The sequence below is a fragment of the Toxorhynchites rutilus genome, chromosome 1 (genome assembly GCF_029784135.1).
Source record: "Toxorhynchites rutilus septentrionalis strain SRP chromosome 1, ASM2978413v1, whole genome shotgun sequence".
Lineage (NCBI taxonomy): Eukaryota > Metazoa > Arthropoda > Insecta > Diptera > Culicidae > Toxorhynchites > Toxorhynchites rutilus.
Window position 1 is genome coordinate 9479233 of NC_073744.1, and position 18950 is coordinate 9498182.

Consider the following 18950-nt stretch of genomic DNA (forward strand, 5'->3'; position numbering starts at 1 on the left):
TTTAGAAATGAAGTGTTCGGAATTTGAGACAAAACGGTACTCTGTTCCTCTAATTTTTATGTCGAGTGTATATCCAAACATTGAGAGTCGGAAAACACTCCTTCGTGGAATTCTTGAGTATTGAGCATTCACCTAGAATCCAAGACAGAGAAAAAGAAAGAAAATTAAAATTAACATTTTTATAGCAGTTTTTCTTTGTAATTCATCGAACAGAATGTGACGAAAAAAAAATTGAACCATTCACACTTCTCGCTGCCTACGTCACGGTCCGAACACAGTTTCCCTCCAATAACCCAACATAAGTGGCTCTAAACAGCTAATTTCTATGCATATATTTTCTCCCTCCATCCTCCCCCCGCACCGATTTCAATCCATCAATCTGCTGTCGATTATTGTTATTAAGTCATTACAACATTATTGGCCTATGGTGACAAAAATGTTCTCAACCAGCCACTTCAGCCCCCGATCCGAACACCAATTGGCCTCATAAATATGCAACAGTTTCCCTCCGGCGGGATAGCAAGGACCACTCGCGATATGTTTGCTTGACAGCGAAAGTGTTTCAATATTTATGCAAATCGGCCGAAAAACAAGCGATGGATTTTTTTTTCTCGCATCGGAAGGGATTATAAAGTTGATTTCACTCGATAGTAGGTGAACTTTCGAGGGGAGAGGGAGGAACGATTTCACCCGGAATGTTTGCGGGTAAGTAAATAAATACTCAAATTGTTATACGTCGATAAATTTTATTACTAACAAAACCTGTTACGCAGAGAGAGAGAGAGAGAGAGAGAGAGAGAGAGAGAGAGAGAGTGCCAAGACTAGAACAATTGAACAGCTAATATTTACAAATATTTACAAACTTCAGGTAAGTTGAAAAAATGGTCACCAGGCAGCTAATGTGCCGCACAGTCGCAGCAGAAATTGACCGCTCGTTCTTCCCACACCCACAGTTCACGCAGCTCACCCGGCAGTCCATCGACGCCGATGTTCTTCAGTTGTTCCGCAGGAACGCACTCTCCGGTGCGCCGACGGAGCACTTTCACAGTAAACGATCGGGGCACGCAATGGTAGTGTCCATACCAGCAGCTTTTCTTCACGCACTCAACGGTCCTGAGATACCGTGGGAAGTACTCGTGTCCAAGATCGATCCACCGTATCTTGCCTTCGCACTCCCACGGCTTGGCGATTGGTTTGTTCTGACCGCGTCCTCGGATGGGTCTCGAGGAGCCACTCTCCTTGCCCATGTCGTTCAGCAGCGCGTTGTAAGCACTCCGTGGTTTCCGCAGCACAGGGTTATCCGTCTCAACGGCGTGATTTACCGCCCACGCTGGGTTGTTCCCGAGTTCTACCGCATGATTCTCGTCGACGTAAAAGGAGGGATACAGGCCATTCGTCACGCCACGTTTGCCATCGCCGTTCCCATGAATCGGTTCGTCTTCCATCACCGGCGGCCGATCGATGCTCATGTAGCGCGAATTGAACGCTGGTCCCAAAATATCGGACAGCACCGGATCCGGCAATGTTGCACATTTTTTCGCTCTGTTTCTCAGGTAACTTAATGCTCCTACGGGGAATGGTTTTGGGACTGCGAGTAAAAACACGCAAACAGCTAGCAATATGCTTCGCATGTTGACACTGGTTTACTGACTTTTCGGACCTCTGACAACAAGTTAACTAATCGGTCACTTGACGCAGGGAATTTCGTGCACTCGGCTGACCACCAACTCGTTAGATAATGCTGCTCCAGGCTAAGAACGCGTCATATTATATGTGGCCAATCTTTGTATACCTGTGGCTATAGGTACCAGTTTTGCATTGAAACAGTTAGACATTGTCACGTATGAGCGACGCAGGTAAAATAAAGGTCGCCGAAGAAATGCCTCGATTACCTGTTACAACTGTTTGTTTTTCATGCATTGAATCTGCCCAATGTTTGGATAAGGGATACAGAATTTATGACACCATGATAATGGGTTAATGTGTTGTGGGCGGAACTATTTGAATAAGATCATTATGATCTATTTTAGAAGTGGGTAATTGGCAACTTCACAAACAGCCCAAATTTTCACACTTCATACAGACCACATGAAGTGATTCCGTAGTTTATGAGCTTACGGTGTTTTTTTTTTGTAATTTCGTCGGCTGGTATTTACAGCCCTTGCACGACGATCTAGATTTGCGATTCTTCATTTACTTTGTCGAACCGAACACCGGACGCTACAGTCTTCCTCTCAGTTCTACGAGGTGTAATTTTAATTTCAACTCGATGAGAAAACGATTCTATAGACTGATTAACCCCTTCGCGTATATCGTCGAATCACACTCGTGACGATTAGACTGTGCCAGAACGGACAATATCGAAGTTCTCTTGTGGTGTATCGATGTGAAATGATTACATAGCTTCTGGCGTATGATGTTCGCTCAGCAGAGCAGCGGAACGACTCGATGTTCAAAAACATTCTTTGTGTGGACACCGACTGGACAACATCGTTGCTGGACGAGCTGGACGGCGAGGGATCGAGTGCCTTTCTCAAGGCAATGAGGGTGGAGTTGTAGTGCAGGAGTAGAGTTAAGTTTTCCAAGGGCCTTTCTCAAGGCTAGAGACGAATGAACTGATGAAGTTTAAAGTCTCTATAGTACAAAACCTGACCTGACCTGACTCGATGTACTCGTGTTTGGGCCGTGCTGTTGGGAAATAACGCAAAAAACCAATCAAAAATGGAAGTGCAACGGCAATGGCACGGTATGTATTAATATATTCTATTTGGAATTTATAATAATTTAGAAAGATAAATTTTTGAAGACTGGCCGCGGCTTAACTAAGCTACTTCATTATCGGTTGCTACGACTATGTCCTATCCCATATAGAAACATACAATATTTTTTTGGAAATGGGAAAAACAATTTTGGAAACCAATATAAACCACGTTTCTTTTCAATAAATAATAGTGAATTAATTTGAATTTGAAACAAAAGCTAACACTTTATTCATATATCTTTTTAGATGCTTTCCTTTGGAAACGAATGGAGAAAGGTTGCATCCCCAGGCAGGACAATTACACCTAACTTTTCATGTTTTCACGTCAGTCACAGGTCAGTACAGTACAGTTGGGGCTTTATGTTGAAGTATTTTGTTGTTCCATAATTTGGTGAATCAACCAATAAATACGTCGTTTTTTCTGTATTCCATTCCATGCCGTTCTGATATGGAAGCATAAACTTCGTAAACATATTAAAACATGGGTAATTGTGCAAAAAATTCGATTTTGATGTTATATATAATATCATGGAAACATGGAAAGTTAGCTAACTCGTTTAATTTCATACCCTGAAAGTATGAGAACAATCGGATTGAAGGCTAAAATGCCGAATAATATTCATATGTTTGTTGCCCTCTCGATGCTACCTGTCAGTGCTTCCAATTCCTTCAGCAAAAACTCTACCTGAAGATTGAACCAATTCCATTAGGGTATGTGACCCACTGTGCAGACATATACAATGGCCCAGTGATTATCCAACGTGGAAATCCTTACTATTCTAGCCTAGATTATGTGGGTGAAGTTCGAAATCTTTTTAATATGCTTGGGATTGTCCTATTTAGGTCAAATATGTACCGTTTTGTTGTAAAATTTGTTGCCAATTCAAAGGTAGCTTCATAATGTCTCTCTCATAGAAGTATTGGTCCTTATTGGAGGAAATTCTAGCAATAATTTTTTACAATTTTCTCTCGATCCCAATTTCTTATCACTCAGGAAGTTTTTCAATGCGAGAAAAAGGTGGTAATCGCTTGGTGCCAGCTGGATGCATTAAAACATCTCAATCTAGCTCCCGGAATTGTGTTGCTTTGCGTTGTCCTGATGGAACACAACACCTCTTGTTGGCAACCAATTCTAGATGATTCAGGTCAATCGCTAGCTTCAAACGACCCATTTGTTGACAGTAGCGATCTGAATTTAGTGTATTGCACAAAAAGAAACAATTAAAGGAATATTGCACGTATTTTACTATCGGCACCATAAACATCATTTACAATTTCAGTGGCTTGGCTTGCATTTTCTTCGAAAAAGTGTAAAATGTACCGAATTTTCTCTTTGATGACTTCCATCAGCTCACAACTAAGCAGAACAAACAGAAAACAGCTAAAAAAATTTTAATAAGTCTTAACTTGAAATAGTATGACGCAATATATCAATCGTTCCAGCCAGCTACCGAGAAAATAATGAATTTCTTATTCCCCAACCTAATATTTTGCGGCTTATTTACTAATCCCAATGCGAAGACCTTCATTACACACCATACTGTCTATGTATGGCGATCCACGACAACGAGGCCAATTCTGATAGCTTGTAGGAGTGCAGCTACTCTAGCATGGAAGAAATAAACACGTTTTCGAAATAAAATCCTTTTATGACAATTATTTCTTATGTATAAAATCAATATTCTAATTGACGTTTCTGGGAGTTTTCTGCAAGCAATGAAGAAATTTTGAACGACAAATAATTCTTATAGTTTCTGTTCACGCACATCAATTGCCGCACGTGAATTTAATGTAATGCTCCTTCCGAGCACCCGCGTTAAAATATTACTAAGCAAGCTATGTTTTTTCTGTTGTATAGTATCCATAGAAATAGTAAAATCATTCGGAAAAAGACAGCCAACCGCGTCGGTCGCTTTAGAACATTGTAGCAAATAAATTAGTTCGAGAAAATTGCTTCGTTTTTGAGTGCGTGTACTGAAGAAGGAAGAATCGAAATAGGTGAACCCAGACCCTCTGACCATCAAACCGAGACGGGTCCGAACATTGGTGCCATGACCAGGATTTTTCTGTAGGTCAAAGGGTTATCGGATACGCAATTTTTGGTCGTTTGTTCGTCGCTATTCTACAAGCCAGCTATAGGGTAAAGGACCCTGCTGCATTTTTAAAATTGGAGCATAGAATATCAGCATACAAGGCCTATTGTACAGGCTCAAACGGTGAGTACCTGTCCAATAATTTATGCTGATTCTGTTGGATCTACCGGATCTTTCTTTCTAGGTACCTGCTGCGCACTTTTCTTTCTCGAAATTTCCGAATACGGCTTGAACTATTTCAACGCATGCTACTGCGATTTGGTGCTTGAGTTTGGAAAACTATCTCGCTTGAACGAATTGCCCACGATCACGGGAGGCCTTGTTCATCGTTACGTCGTGAGCATTGGTCTTTTTTCACGAGTTATCCAATCGGTGCCGACACACTTGCCTGGACATCATTGGTCAAACAACGCTTCCGGATTATTGTTCCTGTATCCGAATTAAACAAAATACAAGGCCTATTTTCATAGGCTCGCAGGTGAGCCTCTTTCCAATCCTTATACTTTTCTCCAGTGGGTGCTTGTTTGTGTTCCTTGTTTCGCAGTTGTCGTTTCATTTCGTCTGCTTTCCATCAACATCGTCATCATGGGGAAGAAAACGAAGGCAAACCTGCAACTCCGGGAGGCTGTCATCGGATTCGTATACCGGACCGAAAAGTTTGTTAAGAACTACGACGCTGACACCGACGTCCACCAACTGCAAGAACGGATAGCAAAACTGGATGAGAAGTGGAGCGAATTTGAAAGCGTCCAAGGTGACATTGAGGAATTGGAGGAGGATGAAAATACATGGCGGCCCATGAGCAGTTTCGAGCGGATTTCGAGGAGCTGTTTTTTAAGGTAAAGGCAGGGTTGAGGTCCAAGCTACCATTCTCTCCACCCTCTCCCACCACTACTTCTTCCATTAGAGATAGGAATGTGGGTGCATGTACTGGCATTCGCTTGCCCAAGATCAGCTTGCCAGAGTTCAGTGGGGAATACGATAAATGGCTGCCATTCTTTGATACTTTCCGATCATTGATTCATGAAAACACGGATTTAAATCAGATCCAAAAATTTCTGGTATTGGTAGTTCTACTTTTCGAGTTTCACATTCCGTGTCGACGACGATTTCATCTCGAATAAGCGATTACTCAGTACCGATGGAATTCTTTGTAATGAAGAAAGTGACTGAGGACCAACCATCAGCGACTATCCCCATTGGAGACTGGAATCTTCCAACCGACTTCGAGTTAGCTGATCCAGGGTTCAACAAACGTGGTGCGATTGACCTTCTTCTCGGATTGGAATATTTCTACGAGTTCCTCCTGCTCAATGATGGCCGGGTTCAAATCCAGCGCATAGGCAACGGGCGTCCACTATTCGTCAACACAGTATTCGGGTGAGTTGCAGCAGGAAAGGTTAACTTAGGTCGAATGAATCCAGTTCCCGTTTGTCATGTGGCAGTTGACAACTCATTGGAGCAGAAGATCGAGCGATTCTGGACTATTGAGGAGATTCAGGACGTTCCGCGGCTAACACAAGAAGAAATCGATTGCGAAAATCATTATAAAGTCACGTTTTCGCGTGACACCGAAGGACGATATGTGGTTCGGCTCCCAAAACGATTGGGTTTCGAAAAGATGATCGGAGACTCAAGAGAAATGGCGGTACGGCGATTGATTCAGCTGGAGAGGCGTTTTAAGCGGGATGAAGATTTGCATAAGCGGTACAGTGACTCCATACGAGACTACTTGATCAACGGGCACATGTTATTGGTCGAAGATGTGGAGGAACGGTCTGAGCATCGGCTCGTGTGTTATTTGCCACATCATCCGGTCATCAAGGAGACCAGCACGACAACAAAGATTCGACCAGTGTTCGATGGATCAGCCAAGACAACCAGTAATTATTCCCTTAACAATGCACTGATGACGGGACCGGTTATTCAGGATCAACTAATTGATCTGATCTTACGTTTCCGCAAGCACAAGGTAGCGTTAGTCGCAGATATCGAAAAGATGTACCTACAGGTGAAGGTGCATTCGGACGACTGTCCACTCCAACGCATTCTCTGGCGGTTCTCTCCATCCGATCCGATAAAGACTTACGAGTTACAACGGGTAACATTTGGTTTGGCGCCCTCTTCATTCCTCGCTACTCGATCACTCCAGCAGTTGGCGGAAGATGAAGGAGATGCGTTTCCACGAGCGAAAGCGGCGCTCGTCGACGATTTCTATATAGACGATTACATCGGAGGCGCTGATTCTGTGGAAGAAGCGGTGTTACTGAGACAGGAACTTGAGCAGTTGTTACCAAAAGGTGGTTTTCGATTGCGCAAATGGAATTCCAGTACGGAAGGCGTGCTGGAAGGCGTATCTGCAGAAGATTTAGGAACGCAAACTACATTGGTGCTCGACAAGGAAGAGCAAGTGAAGGCGCTAGGGGTCATTTGGAAACCGGGGCCGGATGTACTTGGTATCGACGTCTCCACATCTAGCATAATCGGTTGCTGGACTTGGCGACAGGTGTATTCAGTCATTGCACGACTTTTCGACCCACTCGGACTCATTGGTCCAGTCATAACATGGGCCAAGGTTCGGATGCAGCAGCTCTGGGTGGCTACCCAAGATTGGGACGAGCCACTTTCACAGGAATTAACGGAACGGTGGGCACAATTCTACGAACAACTTCCTCTCCTCTCTAATGTGAAGGTGAATCGTTTCGCCTTCTGTTCGCAGCCATACCTGGTGCAGTTTCACATCTTCTCAGATGCATCGGAGGCGGCGTATGGGGCGTGTATTTATGCTCGAACGATTAGTCAAACGGGACTGATCAAGGTGGAGTTATTGTCATCAAAATCACGACCAGCACCGTTGAAAAGGGTCAGCATCGCAAGGTTGGAGCTCTGTGGGGCGTTGGTCGCAGCGAAACTCTACCAAAAAGTACGACATGCGCTAAAGATGGACGACACTGAAGCTTGGTTTTGGTCTGATTCGACGGTGGTCCTTTGCTGGTTGAGATCACCATCCTATGTCTGGCCGACGTACGTTGAGAACCGTGTCTCACAAATCCAGGAATGGACGAAAGGTCATCGATGGAATCACGTCAAGGGGATGGAGAATCCAGCCGATCTCGTGTCACGAGGGGTCACACCGAAGGACTTTGTCGATCTGCAAAACTGGTTCCACGGTCCTGCTTGGTTATCGCTGCTGGACCAACACTGGAATAATTCCAAACGGTATGAAGATCCACCGGAAGACCAATTAGAACGAAAACGGATCATTTTAACCGCTTTAACACATATGGAAACACATTCACTAATCGACCGTATCTCATCGTACTGGAAGTTGCTTCGAGTAACAGCTCTTTGTTTACGCTTCGCGCGGAAATGTCAGCGTCGACACAACGAAATTCCTGACATCTCTCACATCAGTGTCGCAGAACTGCAAGTCGCAAAACAAGTTTTGGTTCGTCAGGTGCAGCAGGAAGCGTTCGCTACAGAGCTTAAGGAGCTATCCAATCATCGCGTCGTCCCAGTCCGTTAACCGCTGAAACTCCTCAACCCGTTTCTCGATCAGCAAGGCGTACTCCGTGTTGGTGGCCGGCTTGAAGCCGCGAACGAATCGTTTCCCGTAAGGCACCTCATCATCATCCCTAGCAAACACTAGTTCTCGCGTCTTGTCGCTATTGCATACCATCAGCTCTCCCTTCACGCTGGCCCACGTATGACGCTCGTACAAGTCCGCCAGGAATATTGGCCGCTCTAGCAAGCTATACTTACCGGAATTGCATTCGCTGTTTCCGAAGCAACCCTGTCCCTGTCACTCAACCTCCCGGACAGCTTCCTCGTTCTCGAACACTTCCCGCTCGACCTTTTGCCACTACTGGCGTAGATTTCTGTGGACCAATCTACCTCAAACCCGTTCACCGCAAAGCTGCAGCGCAGAAGGCCTACATCGCTGTTTTCGTCTGCTTCTGTACCAAAGCAGTTCACTTGGAGTTAGTGGGCGATTTGTCGACAGCTAAATTCATCGCCGCTCTTCATCGTTTCGTTGGAAAACGAGGCGTTCCTGCCGAAATCCAATCGAACAACGGACTCAATTTCAAAGGAGCTAGCAACGAACTCCGAGCGCTATACGATCTGCTCAATGATTCCTCAAGCGCAACCACCATTAGCAACGAAGCAGCTCAGAATGGAATCGTGTGGAAATTCATTCCACCGAAAGCTCCAAACTTCGGTGGTCTTTGGGAAGCCGCTGTCAAATCCGCTAAGTCTTCTCTGGTGAAACTTCTCGGACAACGTCGGCTGTCGTTCGAGGATATGACCACCGTTCTTGGTCGAATTCTCGCCCTTTGACACCCCTTTCCGAGGACCCCGACGAATTGGATGTTCTGACCCCGGGTCATTTTCTCACCGGATCTTCGCTGTTGGCGATTCCAGATCCGGACTATACAAGCTTTCCAACCAATAGGCTCGAACACTACCAACAACTTCAACAGCTCATCCAGCAGCACTGGAAGCGTTGGCGAAGGGAGTACATCTCGCAACTCCATAACGTCAACCAGCGTGCCTTTCCACCGATCAAACTGAAGGTCGGACAGATGGTCGTCCTGAAGGATGATGACAAAGCACCGTACTCTTGGCCCCTCGGCCGTATCACTGAAGTCCACCCTGGCCCGGACGGAGTGGTCAGAGTAGTGACTCTGAGGACATCGCAAGGGATATACAAACGACCGGCGTCTCGTGTTTGCCTGTTGCCGTTTGAGAAGGACTCGAGAGGGCAACCATCAACCTCCTGCCTCCTGCAGTCAACCAGTGGAACCCCGATGGACATGACGTCACCTACTCACAACTATGAAGCACAAGGACATAACAAGTGATGAAGACAAAATGAATTGTAATATAGATTTAGTAAATCCTCATGCGGATTTAGGTTACCGACATGTTCACGCACATCAATTGCCGCACGTGAATTTAATGTAATGCTCCTTCCGAGCACCCGCGTTAAAATATTACTAAGCAAGCTATGTTTTTTCTGTTGTATAGTATCCATAGAAATAGTAAAATCATTCGGAAAAAGACAGCCAACCGTGTCGGTCGCTTTAGAACATTGTAGCAAATAAATTAGTTCGAGAAAATTGCTTCGTTTTTGAGTGCGTGTACTGAAGAAGGAAGAATCGAAATAGGTGAACCCAGACCCTCTGACCATCAAACCGAGACGGGTCCGAACAGTTTCTATCAGGGCCCGGCATAGTTATAGTCAACTGAGGATAGTCGGCTGACTAACCGACTGACTATTTTCGTAGTCAGTTTGTGATGGCTTTTGGCTTCTTCACGCAGTTTGTCCGCCAAAACGACTGAACAGTCAGTCGGGCGTTTAGTCGCTATCTCCCTCTACCGACTCGACTATATCATTTCATTCTTCCCAGTCAAATTGTCCTCATTGCATTTTGAAGTGACTTCCCCCAAAACGAATTCGTTCCTCTCTCTCTTTCCCATGTATCGAATGTTGAATCGAATAACATGCATCGATGTTTGAGTTCACCGTGGTTTGACAAACGCTACAGGTGAGCTAGATTTTTTTGTATCATACACGAAAATTACTCACACGTATAAAATAGCGTGCGGTGTGTGCCCTATTTTGCACGCAATACTAACTAATACTAACGCGAGGACCTTTATAGCATACTTGATGAATGTCTAAGTTTGTTGGTTTGATTTCACGATGGGTAGAAAATAAACCGTCCATTGATGGGGTAACTACTTTTTTGCATGAGGAATCAAGTTTTCGTTTCTCTTTATATGGACGTAAAATAAGATTGCATACGCGGGTACAAAATTAATGTCTGGGGGAATTGGAAATGTGGATTGAAGTCAGTTGAATGAAGAGGCAGATTTGTATTCATTAATCGAGTCAGTTAAAATAACCACTGACTGGACTAGTTCACCAGTCATCCTCGCTAGTCAACGCTAGTCAATTCATTTTCTAGTCAAGTCATTTTTTTGTTGACGGTGAATGCCGAAGCAGCTCTAGTCGAAGCGTAGCTACTGGGAGTAGAGTCGGTCTTCATTTTTCACCGTCAAAGATTTCGGGCCCTGGTTTCTATTAATGATTTCAAACATTTCACTTGTTTGCTTGCAGTTCAGTATCTCAGATATCTCATCTTTAAAATAACATAGTCGTTGAACGATTAATAATATTTGTATTTGTATTTGTCAACGCACTTCCAAAATTATAGTTCTCCGGCAAACGGAAATGAATAAACGTTGTTCGATTTGTAGATACAATGGGAGAAGATAATTTTTCCTGTTGAATAACAATTTATACATACATGGAATTATTATGACAATACTCATTTCATCATCACTTTTTTCGGAATTTAGCAGAAGTATGTATAAGCACCATCGAACAAATGAGTAATTTTGTTGAATAATATTTGTTCATGAAAGTGATTAATCTTTCTAAGATAAAAAGCATATAAAATTCACTATTCAAAAAGTGCCCAGAAATTTAATATTAATATTGAAAGCTTTTAGATCACCAAACAATACCATTGGATACCTTATATATATATATATATAGCCATTCCATGCCAAACCGATATAGTGGTTCTCAGATTTTCGTGAAAATTGATAGTTTTGTTCTTTATCACAAAACATTTGACCCGTATTTTTTTTATTTTTTCATTAGGTTGTCCGAAAAATCAACTTTTTCCTTTTTTTTTTTTTTTTTCCAAAAATGACTTTTTTCAAAAATTCATAACTTTTGAACTTCTAGACAGATGATCGACATATCAAATTAAAGCCAATCTTTTTTGAAAAAAATCTACATCTGAAGAAAATTCGAATTTGGCTCTCGTTATTACTGATTGTATTCGTTTTTTATTGTTTTATATTATTTATATTATTTATTTCATCTTTATTTCATCTGACTACAGGTAAACTTCGATATAACGTACATTTCACTTTCAAAATTGTACGTTATATCGAAGCACAATAAAGTACTTACAAACGTAGTCTATAATACATTATTGTGTTGCTGTTTTAGTACAGTTAATGAATAGCTTCAATCAGAAGACGAACCCAGCCTTTCTCATGATGTTTCCCTTCGTACTGTTGAGTAAAGCTTGATTCATTTAGAACCCGGAATCATAAAACCAGCTGTATTTCGGGATTGATTGAAGGTACAAAACATGTCTTAGCATCACAATACAGATAATTTATTGTTCTATCAGAAAAAAAATATTGAAAAAATGTTTCCTTTACACTTTGGAAATGTGTACGTTATATCGAGTGACATTATATCGAGGGTACGTTCTAACGAGGGTACGTTATATCGAAGTTTCCCTGTATATATCGTCATATTGAAAAATTGGCGGGGAAAAGCCAAAATGGCGTAAAAACCCCACATCTTTACATCATACATTGAAAGGAGCACATAAAAACATATCATGGTCAAAATATAAACATTAATATAAACATAAACATTTAGCACAACTCATCGTTGGAAGCGTCTTCGTCCAGTATTCATTCTTGATTCAGTGGTCCATGTTGAATCCGGCAACGGAAAGCTTCGGCAGATTGGTTGAAGTCGAAGAATTCATAAAACACATTGAATCGTGCTGACATAAAGCGAATAGGGTCGTGTAAGCTGTAGTTCGCCAAACGTGGTCCAAGATGAAGGAAGCTTCTTGTGCGAAGGACTCTCTCAGGTGCATAGATGTATATCTCCGCAAGAATACCAGGACTATCAATTTCTCCCAAAAGCACTTTGGCTGCAAACAATGCCTGGCTTACCTTCCTTCTATTCTGGAGTGTATCAAGTCCCAGTAATTGGCAGCGAGCCTCGTAGGGTGGGTGATTAATTGGATCATTCCATAGAAGAGTACGTAGAGCATAACGGAAGAATTTTCTTTGAATTGATTGATTCTGAATTGATTCGATTCTTTCCACCCACAATGTTTGATAGGGGCACCAAACCACCACGCCGAATTCCAGAACCGATCGAACAAGCGTACAGAATAATGCTTTCAGGCAAGTGGGATCGCGAAATTGATCCGAAATTTTGAAGATGAATCCGAGAAGCTTATTGGCCTTGGATATTATGTCCGAGTAGTGCGGCTTGAATTTTAAAGCTGAGTCAAGCGTAATTCCGAGATCACGTATTTTTTCTACACGTAGCAAAGGATAATGATCGATCATGTATGTAAACGTATGTATGTATGTATGTAATGTTTTCGATGAAATGTAATGACGTTGCATTTTTGAACATTTAGTGAAAGGAAGTTTCTTAAGCACCACTCATCGAAAGTGTTTAGCAGGTGCTGCAGTCGCAAGCAGTCAGCCGTTTCCCGAACTGTCATAAAAATTTTGACGTCATCCGCATAGAACAATCGACTACCTGTTGGGAGGATCAACCCAATCTCGTTCAAAAATATAGAAAACAGCATCGGTCCGAGGTTGATGCCTTGAGGTACTCCTGAGCTATTGGTGAACTTTTCCGAGAGATCCGTACCAATTTTCACACACAGTTTTCGGTTCGTAAGATACGGCCTGAACCAACGAGTGAGCCTTGGAGTTACTCCAAGCTTCTCAAGTTTGGCAAGCAGCATGTTATGATCAACCCTATCAAAAGCAGCCTTGAGGTCGGTGTACACAACATCCACCTGCGATCCAACTTCCATATTCCTGAGGCAAAGCAAAACGAAAGGAACAAGATTCGTTGAGACGGACCTCTTAGGGTAGAAACCGTGTTGATCAGCAGAAATATAATTTTTGCAGCAAGAAAAAGTTTTTTCATAGTCTCGGGACCAAAGGCGCTACATTTTTTAAATATTTTTTTCTGGAAAGCTGTGCTGGATTTCTTACATAACATATGTCGAAATCAGAGAGGCGTTTTTTTTCGTTTTTGAGTTATGATATTTCAAAATTAACCCATGGTTCGAAAAATCAATTTGTCCCTTTTTTTCCAACACAAAAATTCATAACTTTTGATATACTAAACCGATGCACATTAAATTAAAGCCAATTAGATAGTATTTTTTGAAAAATATTAGACTTGCGAAAAAAAATGGATTTTGATTTTGTAATTATTTATTGTAGTTTTTTATAGTTTAAATGGTTTCGGGACCAAGGAAACTACATTTTTTTTATATTTTTTCTTGAAAGCTGAGTTTTTTTTACATTACATATCCAAAAATCAGAGATGTGTTAGTTTTCGTTTTCAAGTTATGATTTTTCAAAGTTAACATGTTTTCAGTCTTCGTTCAATATTTCTATGTGACTAGACTGGATGTATGCGACTAGAATTTAATTAATTGGCAAATGTGTCATTTTTGGCTGATTGGCTTCAATTTGATATATCGATCATCTGAATCGGCCCAGTAGTTCAAAAGTAATAAATTTTTAAACAAAGTCGTTTTTGGAAAAAAAGTGAAAAATGATTTTTTGAACCATCGGTTAACTTTGAAAAATCATAACGTTCTAGTAGTTCAAAAGCTATAAATTTTGAAAAAAGTCATTTTTGGAAAAAAAAAAGGAAACGGACAACCCTAAAATGGAAATGTCCTCATCCTACTGAAAAAAAAAGTCTAATGTTTTGCGATGAAGATATAGCCGTATAGCCATGCAGTGTAGGACTCGTCTAAATGGCGATATGAATTTCCAAAAATTGATTTTGAAATTTCATAAGTTTCCGAACTTAGGAGAAATAATATAAAAATAGAGTTGAACCCTTTATAAGGTCGTGGCAACTATATTGCCCCCCACCAAATATATTTTTTGCTCAACCAAATACTGCTGATTGAATCTGGCAATACTCCAATTTTTTTAAAGCTGCTAAAAATGTACAATATTATTTTGGGAGTCATTTTTATGTAGAAAAACCGCGATTTTAGAGCGTCGGCAGAAAATCCTATTTAAATTCGTTGAAAATACAACAAATTGATAAGTTTTTCACTGTAATGTTCTATTTAGGATCTACTGCGTGTACGATCATGCAGTTTCATCAATCAAATAAATGGTGTATTTGAAGAAAAAACAAATTTTAATGTTTTTTTTTTATAATAATGATGATGGTCCCACCTCATTCCCCTACAAAGGTTTAAGCGGAACGGGTTATCTAATTGATAATAATTATATTACGGTATTTACATTATTCATCAACAAACCAGTAAGCAAATTAAATTGAAATGAAAACGGACTGGTTATTTCGCAGACATAGATTACTAATCGAAAGAACAATATAAGCCATTATCTGATCGTATTTATTCCATGGCATGTCGAGAGAATTTCCAACCTGGGAAGACCCTAGACCGATCGGGAATTGAACCCAATACCTATGTCAGTATCAGCCAAGAATTTACAAGGGAATTCCCGCTTTATCTGATACCCGGCCACGATGCTATCGTTTCCGAGTTCAAGCAGCTGAGCAAACCCAAGCCTAATTCTAGCCGATACTTCAGGCCCATTACTTATCCCAAGGCATGTCAAGAAAGTTTCCAACCCGAAAAAATCCTTGACCGATCAGGAATTGAACCCAATATCTATGTCAGTATTAGCCTTGAATTTACAAAGGAATTCCCGCTTCAACGGATACCCGACAACGGTCTGTTAATCGTTTTCGAGACCAGACAGCTGAGCAAACCTAAGCCTAATTCCAGCCGATACTTCAGGCCCTACATCCAACCTGGAGTATAAACGTATCAACCTGAAATCTGCAATGAGATCCGCCATAACACAGAAAAATCTCGTTATAGTTATCTGTTGAAAAGATAAATTTACGAGTATTCCGGTTGAGCTATCCCTAGCTTCATTCCGTTTTCCACATTAAGCTCCTTGGAATACTTTTATTTTATTCGCGAAAAACTACTTTTGCTTATGCTCGATCTCAAGTCTTTCTATGTGTGCCAACGCGCGCGGGCTCAAACTATTGCAGACTTCACAATTATTTTTTAAATTTAATTGAAGAATTGAATTGAAATAAAAACAAAACCAATCAATACCATCATCATCATAGTCTTAAGATAAAATGAGTAAAAATTTAAAAAAGCACACACTCACACACAAAAGACAAAACATTATTTATTATATGAAATCATGATGATGGTCCCCTTACAAAAGTTTGAGCTGAACGAGCTCTTGTTGATAATGATATTTATATTGAAATTTACTATACTATACAACTAACCAGTTAGCATATCATAAAAAAAACACGGACTGGTTATAACACAGACATAGATTCCTAATCGAAAGAACTACTCGACGCATTTATTCCATGGCATGTCGAGAGAATTCCCAACACGGGAAGACCCTAGACCGATCGGGAATTGAACCCGATACCTATTACAATATTAGCCAATAATTTACAAGGGAATTCCCGCTTTTTCAGATCCCCGGCCACGATGCTATCGTTTCCGAGTTCAAGCAGCTGAACAAACCCAAGCCTAATTCTAGCCGATACTATAGGCCCATTACTTCTCCCAAGGCATGTCAAGAAAGTTTCCAACCCGAAAAAATCCTTGACCGATCAAGAATTGAACCCAATACCTATGTCAGTATTAACCTTGAATTTACAAAAGAATTCCCGCTTCGTTGGATACCCGACAACGGTCTGTTAACCGTTTTCGAGACCAGACAGCTGAGCAAACCTAAGCCTAATTCCAGCCGATACTTCAGGTCCTACATTCAACCTGGAGTATAAACGTATCAACCTGAATCTGCAATGAGATCTGCCACAACACAGAAAAATCTCGTTATAACTATCTGTTGAAAAGATGAAATTACGAGTATTCCTGTTGAACTATCCCTAGCTTCACTCCGGTTTCCACATTGAACCCCTTGGAACGCTATTATTTGATTCGAGAGAAATTTGATTATGTTCAGTTTTATGCTTCTCTATGTGTGTGAACGCGCGCGGACTCAAACTATTGTTTAAAGTTAAATTTGTATGTTCGACTGTAGAGAAAACAAAGTACGACTAAAGTTCCCCAAACGAATAACATACCATCATCATCATAGTCATAAGATAAGAAACACAAATATCCGTTATAACTTCGTCATCTTACATGCTAACATTGATTAACATTCATTCTATACTGAGTTAAGAAACCAAATCATACTTCAAAAACTCTTTACAGATACTACGGAACATTCGAAGACTTGTTGCTGTCTTTGCTTCATTTGGTAATGTATTGTAAAGCCGATATCCTTTGTAAAAAAGTGAATTTTGGGTACAGGACATTCGGAAGTTCATGGTTCTGAGGTCACTTGCTTGTCTTGTGTTATATCGGTGAATATCTCTCCCATACGTTATCGTGTTTTGTAGATAGTTCGGTGTCATATCGTTAGTCATCTTATATATGAACGCAAGCGTGCAGTACTTAATACGCTGACTCACTGACATCCATTGCAGGCATTCGAGCATAAATCTTCGTGGAGTTAGTCGATCACATCTCAATATCAGACGCATCGCCTTGTTTTGCACAATTTGCATTCTTTGCATTTGCCTCTTATTTGCAAGAAATAGCACAGATGCACAATAATCAAAATGTGGAGCAATAAGTGATTTATAGATCGTGATTTTACTTTCAAAGGTCAAGAATCGATCAATTCTACAAAGCACTCCATATTTTTGAGCTGCTTTCTTTATAGTATAGTTTATATGCTCGTTGAAGTGCAGCGTTTCGTCAAGAATAACGCCAAGATATTTGATCGATGATGCTCTTTCCACCGTTTGCCCATCAATAGTTATATTAAGACCTTCGCTGTCAAGATTTCGTGTGGATACTACCATGTACTTCGTTTTGTTTATGTTTAACTTAAGTTTCTTCCATTTCAACCATTCGTCTAAGTTTAGCAGTTCATGGTTCATCTTTATGTAGCAATCTTGCAATGTGTCAACTACAACGAATATAACAGTGTCGTCAGCAAACAAGTTTACGTCACTGCCATTTAACACCTGTTTAATGTCATTGATATAAAGCAAGAAGAGCAGCGGCCCCAGAACACTTCCTTGAGGCACACCCAGATTCACTGGTACCGCCGATGATTTACTGTCCCTATAAATAGTGATTTGTGTTCGCCCTTCCAGGTAACTTCCAAACCAGTTCAATACAGGTCCAGTTACATTATAATTGGAAAGCAAGTTTAGTAACTTATGTCGATCCATTGTTTCAAAAGCTCGTTTCAAATCAATGAAAACACCCAGTACTACTTTCTTCGCCTCTATAGCCTGTTTCCACTTCAAGAGCAACAAGTTGAGAGTCGTTTCACAAGAGTGATTTTTTCTAAACCCTGACTGTTCATCTACCAGTATCCCATTTTCCGTTATATGTTCCAATAATTGAACTTTGACAACAATTTCAAAAATCTTTTCGTACAGTGGTAACATATTAACTGGCCTACGGTCTTCTGGTTTGGATGATTTTGGATTTTTTGGAATCGGTATGACAACAGATTTTTTCCAACTATATGGGCATTCGCCACGAAGCATTGACTCATTTACTATATATAGTAGATTTTCTTTGATTAAATCAAATGCATCTACTAATACTGTTTTATTGATATCATCAACACCTGAACAGTTTCTTAATTCCATTACTACCTTCCTCAGTGTTTCCATGCTGATGGTTCTGAAGCATCTCAATTCTGAAGACAGACTTGGAAAAGCAAAATAAAGACGATTCGTAGGAGATACAATACCATTGTGGATTTCCTCCACACTTGACGTGAAAAATTTGTTTAGCTTTTCTGCTGTTACGAAGTCACTTTCCTTATTACCGTCGAATTCAATGTCGATATCTCTATTGCCGCTTGGATTACACAAAGCTTTTAATTTTTTCCACAGTTTCTTTGGATCATGCTGAATTGCGCTGATTTCATTTTGAATTAATTTATTTTTGGAGCTTTTTAGTTCACGTACATAAATGTTTCTCCATACTCTGTACGTGTCCCAATTTCTAATACTCTTTGTACGGTTCGCTATTAATAGATAATGGTCTCGTCTTCTCTTGATGGAAGCCAACGTAGAGTTGTACCAGGCCTTGTTTGCGCCCTGTCTTAGTGCTGAAATCCCCGATTCCCTAGCCGCCAATAGATGATTCATTGAAGAGCAA

The 18950-nt window shown here is 40.9% G+C and overlaps 3 protein-coding genes across 5 annotated transcripts; 2 read left to right on the forward strand and 1 right to left on the reverse strand.

Moving 5' to 3' along the window:
* Window positions 1–693: 693 nt before the first annotated feature.
* On the reverse strand, window positions 694–2048 carry LOC129762601 (protein trunk-like). The gene has a single exon (XM_055761031.1). The coding sequence runs from the start codon at window positions 1629–1631 to the stop codon at window positions 897–899; it is 735 nt and encodes a 244-aa protein (XP_055617006.1). The 5' UTR covers window positions 1632–2048; the 3' UTR covers window positions 694–896.
* A 658-nt stretch (window positions 2049–2706) lies between these two features.
* Window positions 2707–8495, forward strand: LOC129762598 (uncharacterized). Of its 3 annotated transcripts, XM_055761027.1 has the most exons (3): window positions 2707–2746; window positions 3008–3096; window positions 4620–8495. In XM_055761027.1, the coding sequence occupies exon 3, from the start codon at window positions 6269–6271 to the stop codon at window positions 8378–8380; it is 2112 nt and encodes a 703-aa protein (XP_055617002.1). In that variant the 5' UTR covers window positions 2707–2746; window positions 3008–3096; window positions 4620–6268; the 3' UTR covers window positions 8381–8495. The 3 variants fall into 3 exon arrangements, with proteins under 3 accessions (XP_055617002.1, XP_055617004.1, XP_055617003.1); XM_055761029.1 differs by lacking the exon at window positions 2707–2746 and having other exon boundaries at window positions 3030–3096; window positions 5039–8495; XM_055761028.1 differs by lacking the exon at window positions 2707–2746 and having other exon boundaries at window positions 3051–3096; window positions 4283–8495.
* A 65-nt stretch (window positions 8496–8560) lies between these two features.
* LOC129763829 (uncharacterized) lies at window positions 8561–9716 on the forward strand. Its single transcript, XM_055762918.1, has 3 exons — window positions 8561–8569; window positions 8677–9165; window positions 9207–9716. The coding sequence occupies exons 1-3, from the start codon at window positions 8561–8563 to the stop codon at window positions 9714–9716; spliced, it is 1008 nt and encodes a 335-aa protein (XP_055618893.1).
* Window positions 9717–18950: the final 9234 nt, after the last annotated feature.

What these genes read in the sequence shown, in the direction of transcription:
- LOC129762601 (XM_055761031.1), bottom strand. Translation starts at nt 1,631, where the DNA reads ATGCGAAGCATATTGCTAGCTGTTTGCGTGTTTTTACTCGCAGTCCCA.
- LOC129762598 (XM_055761027.1), top strand. Translation starts at nt 6,269, where the DNA reads ATGAATCCAGTTCCCGTTTGTCATGTGGCAGTTGACAACTCATTGGAG.
- LOC129763829 (XM_055762918.1), top strand. An exon ending in CGTTCGAGGATATGACCACC is followed by an intron (nt 9,166 to 9,206) that starts GTTCTTGGTCGA and finishes CCCCTTTCCGAG; the next exon opens with GACCCCGACGAATTGGATGT.